Source organism: Parasteatoda tepidariorum, chromosome 9 (genome assembly GCF_982258835.1).
Source record: "Parasteatoda tepidariorum strain Cologne lab strain chromosome 9, Ptep-v5.0, whole genome shotgun sequence".
Taxonomy (NCBI): domain Eukaryota; kingdom Metazoa; phylum Arthropoda; class Arachnida; order Araneae; family Theridiidae; genus Parasteatoda; species Parasteatoda tepidariorum.
Window position 1 is genome coordinate 96,343,089 of NC_141763.1, and position 5,122 is coordinate 96,348,210.

The 5,122-nt window shown below is 30.5% G+C and overlaps 1 protein-coding gene across 2 annotated transcripts; it reads left to right on the forward strand.

Moving 5' to 3' along the window:
* Positions 1-1,073: 1,073 nt before the first annotated feature.
* LOC107447738 (uncharacterized) lies at positions 1,074-4,796 on the forward strand. Of its 2 annotated transcripts, none has more exons than XM_087152447.1 (2): positions 1,074-1,809; positions 1,852-4,796. In XM_087152447.1, the coding sequence occupies exons 1-2, from the start codon at positions 1,074-1,076 to the stop codon at positions 3,312-3,314; spliced, it is 2,199 nt and encodes a 732-aa protein (XP_087008573.1). In that variant the 3' UTR covers positions 3,315-4,796. The 2 variants fall into 2 exon arrangements, with proteins under 2 accessions (XP_087008573.1, XP_087008574.1); XM_087152448.1 differs by having other exon boundaries at positions 1,894-4,796.
* The last annotated feature ends 326 nt before the right edge of the window (positions 4,797-5,122 follow it).

Consider the following 5,122-nt stretch of genomic DNA (forward strand, 5'->3'; position numbering starts at 1 on the left):
AGAAAACACTAATTTCACACTACATAACAAAATTCATTAAATGGCACAACGATAAAGTAATTATGACGTGCGTCAATAAAAACTTACCGCACGGCAGCCATCTTGCATCACAAATCTTGTGAATTTCAGACAGATGTCGATAGGCCTAACGCCATATTGGTTTGGTTGATATAATATTTGTTTAATATAATCCTTTTTTCAAGCAAATATCATATTTAATGATAATCTGTGTATATAATCTAAAATTCTGAGTTTAGAGGCGTTTATTAATTAACTTTCGGTCGTACCCTTATAGATATAGGGTGAAGCTAACTCAATTTAGTTTCTTCACCAGTTTCCCTACAATTGTTTTGAGTGATATGTTATTTCAATTATGTTTATTAAGCTTTTATTTGACGTGTTTATTATTTTATTCCATTCAAAGTCAATGAATGAGATGTTTTAGGATGGCAATCGTGAATTCACGATTCATAAGCCATTTCTAGTTTTATATCACAAAGTTTAATCGTGCGACTTTACGGTTAATGGAGAATGAAGTTACGTCATAAATCACTCGGTTGCAGTTATAATGCATTGATCCTGGCAGAGAAAACGAAATTATTTTATAAACATAATGTATTTGTTGAAGCAAATTAGCTTTCTCGGCAAGTAATTTAAAATATCCTAAGTTTTATAACATAAAATAGCAAATAAAACTATTTATTATTAACAAAATACGATAGTATTCGATGACTAATTCTGATTGGCTAGTTTTCGCGCGGGTAGTTAATTTTTCGTAACTGGCTTCATGTAATGTTTTGCAATTTGTTTACACTCAAAAATGTTTCAAATTTAGAATTTTATAACTGTATTTTTAAATGGCAAACACGTTCGTAAGTTGTCGTTAAGAAAGTGTTTACAACTTTGATTTTGAACACTAATATGAATTAACGTACTTTCGATATTAAGTTATGTATACTATTCCATAGGTTATGTAAACTGTTCCGTACGTACAATACTCTTAAAGCGTTAGGTAATTGCAGCCGTTAGTAACATTTGCTAATATAAAATTGGAATTTACACCTATAAGAAATATGAGTATACAATTTAGTTCTGACATTCTTAAAACGGAGCAATTGAGTAAAACGTTATCTGATGTTGATGTCTATTGTTGCTCTTTTTGCGAGTTAAAATTTAATAAACTTTCAGATCTTGAGTTACATTCCCAACTGCACAATAAAAACAATGATTATAAATGTTCTTTGTGTAATGACGTATTTTCCGACTTGGAGCAATTTAAACTTCATGATCTACGTCACAGTTTGGAGGAAGCAGAGGAGGATGTTACTGATATTGAACAAATGATTTTGCCGTTTGGTTTAAAATCATGTGATATCTGTGGTGAAAAGTTTTCGTGCGATGAGGAGCTAATAAACCATTCTATGAACCATCCAGAAAGTGGAATTGATAAAGAGTTAACGAAAAGTCCAGAAGATGAGGCTGATGGAAAAGAGGATTTTGTACCGCCTGAAAACGAGGATGGGGAGACGAATTATCAAATTCTGCGGCAAGAAGTAGTCAAAGATAAATTTGGAAGAACAGATGTTCGCTTTATTTTAATTGATCACCGAAATGAACAAGTGGAAGAATGCAGGCATACGATACCGTCTCAAGTTGAGCAAGATGCCAAAAAGAAGAAAAAAACATTTGTGAGAACTAAAAGAAATGGCAATATTGTAAAAGTTAATGATAATAAAAGACCTAAAAGAGTTAAATCTAACGATGATGTTGTTTATTTAGGGTCTACTGCTGTCAAAAAGCATACCAAACCTGTTTATTTAGGGTCTACTGCTGTCAAAAAGCATACCAAACCTGTTTATTTAGGGTCTACTGCTGTCAAAAAGCATACCAAACCTAAAAAGGTTGAAGAGCAGATTGATGAAAAGGAAGAAGAAATTGTTTGTTTAGGTGAAGTGGAGTCAAATAGTAAATCTAGGCGAAGTAAACAAATAGCTTTGAAAAGAAAATTGTGGAATGAGAAGATATATCTTCCTCCTGCCCAGAAGCTCAAAGACTGCCCTACTTGCAACAAGTCATTTGGTGATACGGATGACTTTAAAAAACACATTGAAACCCATAAACCCAAGTCTGAAAGAGAGTCTTATAGCATGACAGATAGAAAGATGCTTTTTAAAGAGGAAAGACTTTTAACGATGGAAAAAGATCAAAAGAGTGATGATGATTATCCTGAATGGGTTGAAATAATTTGTGAAATATGTTACACTAGATTCTGTAGAAAGAAGGGATTAAGGAAGCATCTTATAAACATTCATAAATTGGACTTAAAGAAAGTAAATTTTTATCTTGACAGAGTGCAACATAATACTGCTTCCTATCATACTTGTAAAGTGTGTAAAAAGCAATTTTATAAAGAAAGTAGGTTGTACTCCCACGATTGTGTCCCAGCGATTGCTGTAGTGTGTGAAATTTGCAATCAAAGGCTGTCCTCTAAAACAGTTTTAAAGAAACATCTTTTGGGTTCTCATAAGTTAGATGAAAATAAAGTAAATTCAATTATGGAGCAATTATCAAGTTACAATGCCAGATTCTACAAAAAATTGGATCCTATTGGAGTAGTGGCAGTCATTAGTTCTGATGGTCGGTATATCAATAAAAAGAAAGGATCGAAATTGTGTCTGTCGCAAGGCCTGAGATGTGATCAATGCAATAAAGCTGTTGATGAATTAGAAGGACATAAATGTTCTCCTCAGATTGAAATAAAATGTGAAATCTGCAAATATATTTCTCCTTCTAAATATAACTTAAAACGTCATCTCATACGCATTCATAAATTGACCATAAATGATGCAGAGAAGGCAATGAGTGAATTTAAATGTTACAATGAAAGGTTAATGCTTAGACATCTTGTTGTTAAGAAAAAGAAAAGTTCATTAAAAAAATCCAAAGTGGAACAAGCCAGAAAAACCGTGAACCCTAAATCTAACTCTGTTGTTTCGTTGAAAAGATCTGGCTTTAAAAATGTACAAGACATAAAAACTCGTGCAAGAGAAATACTCTTAAATAAAAAGAAAAAACTCTTGTTAAATAAAAATGCTAATACTGAAAAAGATATAAATTCAGCTAGTTTGTCTAGATCTTCATTATCGAAAAAACTTAATTTATCTAATATTGCAAAGAAAAAGGAAAAGATGAAGCATACTTCTGTTGATAGCATTAGAAAGGTTGCTGCAAAAAAATCAATTACTAAATCAAGGAATTATTTGAAAAAGTGTGCCTCTTCAAGGTTTTTAAGGAGTAATAAAAGCAACTTTTAAATGGAGCCTGATATTGATATAGACTCTTATTGTTATGTAATGGTGTAAATAGTTATAACTGATTGCCTTCTTTTAAAGTCATTATTCTACATTCATAAACATGTATGATATTTAAACTATTTTTCTTTTTTCCTCTTACTACTTTACAGCAGTGAATGGCTGATACATGATCTCAAATATCTGTTGGGTGATAAATATTGTTATGACTTAAAAATAAGAGATTTACTGTCTTGACTAAGGAAAATTCTGAGCTTCTGTTTTTATAATGTTATCAGTATTTCTTTTAAACTGTTTTTTAGCTTAATAGGTTAACTCGATGATTTTTTACAGCTTAAAAACTATCATTGTAAAATAACTTGTTACTCAAAAAATGTTTTATTTTATCTTGCTTGATTGAAAGAAAAGCTACAAAATAATAAAAATTTGAGACTTTCACTTTTTGAATTGATGTACCTTCAGCCATATCAAGGGTCTGTCTAAGCCAAATTTACTACCATTTATCAGTTCCTTCACAAATTCAACTTTAGGAAAACAATAGTTTCACAAAATACTTTTTCTTAAAATTTTATTTTTGTGTCTCGTAAGAAACGATAAATTCATATTTTTGAGTTGATTTTTTAAATATTTTTAATTTTCACAAATTATGTCTAAATTTTCGCAAAACAGGTACCTCTCAGAAAAACTTAGACAGACCCCTATATACAGTGAAATCTCTCAGGAGTGACCACTCTCTGTTCCACAGTAAAATGGTCATTGATGGAGGTTGGTCGTTCTTAGGGGTAATGTTCATTGGCTTCAAAATTGTTATCAAAGTCACATGATTTTTCGCTAATGATTTTAATTTTAGTCAGTGTCATTTTCTTGGTTCGGAAATGCCACTTTTGTTGGCGTCGTGGAAAGACTGGTCAAAAAAACTGGCTATAAAATTAAGCATCTATAAAAAATTATCCAACTGATAAGATTGTGTTAAAACAAATTAACCAATTATGAATGATAAAGCTATTTGAAATAAATATGTTGTTTGTTCAAGCTTGCATATAATTTTACATCATAAAAATTAGATAGTTTTAAAAGATGAGAAAAGTTTTATTTGTTTATGATACTTATTTTTTCTAAAATAACTTTTCTTTTCTAATTTAACTTCCAATTGTAAAAGTAAATCATTGATAGCATTGTCTATAGTGCACTCTGACTGTAACATGATATTGTATTATGAAAAAGAGAGTCACATTTCTAAATAAGATCGTACAACAAATATTTTGAATACATTTTAGTCTACTCATTTGTTTCGTTACATTTTTGTTTGGATATTTTTTTGTGTTTCTTTATTTGACCTTTTCCCCATTTTGGTGCAACTGTTTGCCTGGTCGTTTGGAGAATTTTTAATATTCTCTCCTAAAAGTTTTCTTCAACACAAAGTCTATGGAAAAAATTATATGCCTCTCAAGTGGTCGTAAATAAATGTGATCTTTTCTGTAGGTATCACAGTGTATATATATAAATTCAGGGCTTAAAGTTAAGAAAAGTTAATCATTGGTACATGTAACAATTAGATTTTATTTCAAAAGAAATGTCAAAGTGAATCTATATGAAAAATAACAATACACATGATGTGAATTGTCAAGATTATAAAGTAAGTTTTTTCTTTAACAAAAATACAAACCAAAATCTGAAAGAAAATCTAAAACAGCTAACCATCCCTTTACATCAATTAATGGTTCAGGGGACTGCTGATTATTATGGTTCAAGTAAAATTTTAGTGGTTTCTGCTTACTTTTAATTTTGAGCCTCATAAATTCTGTATAATG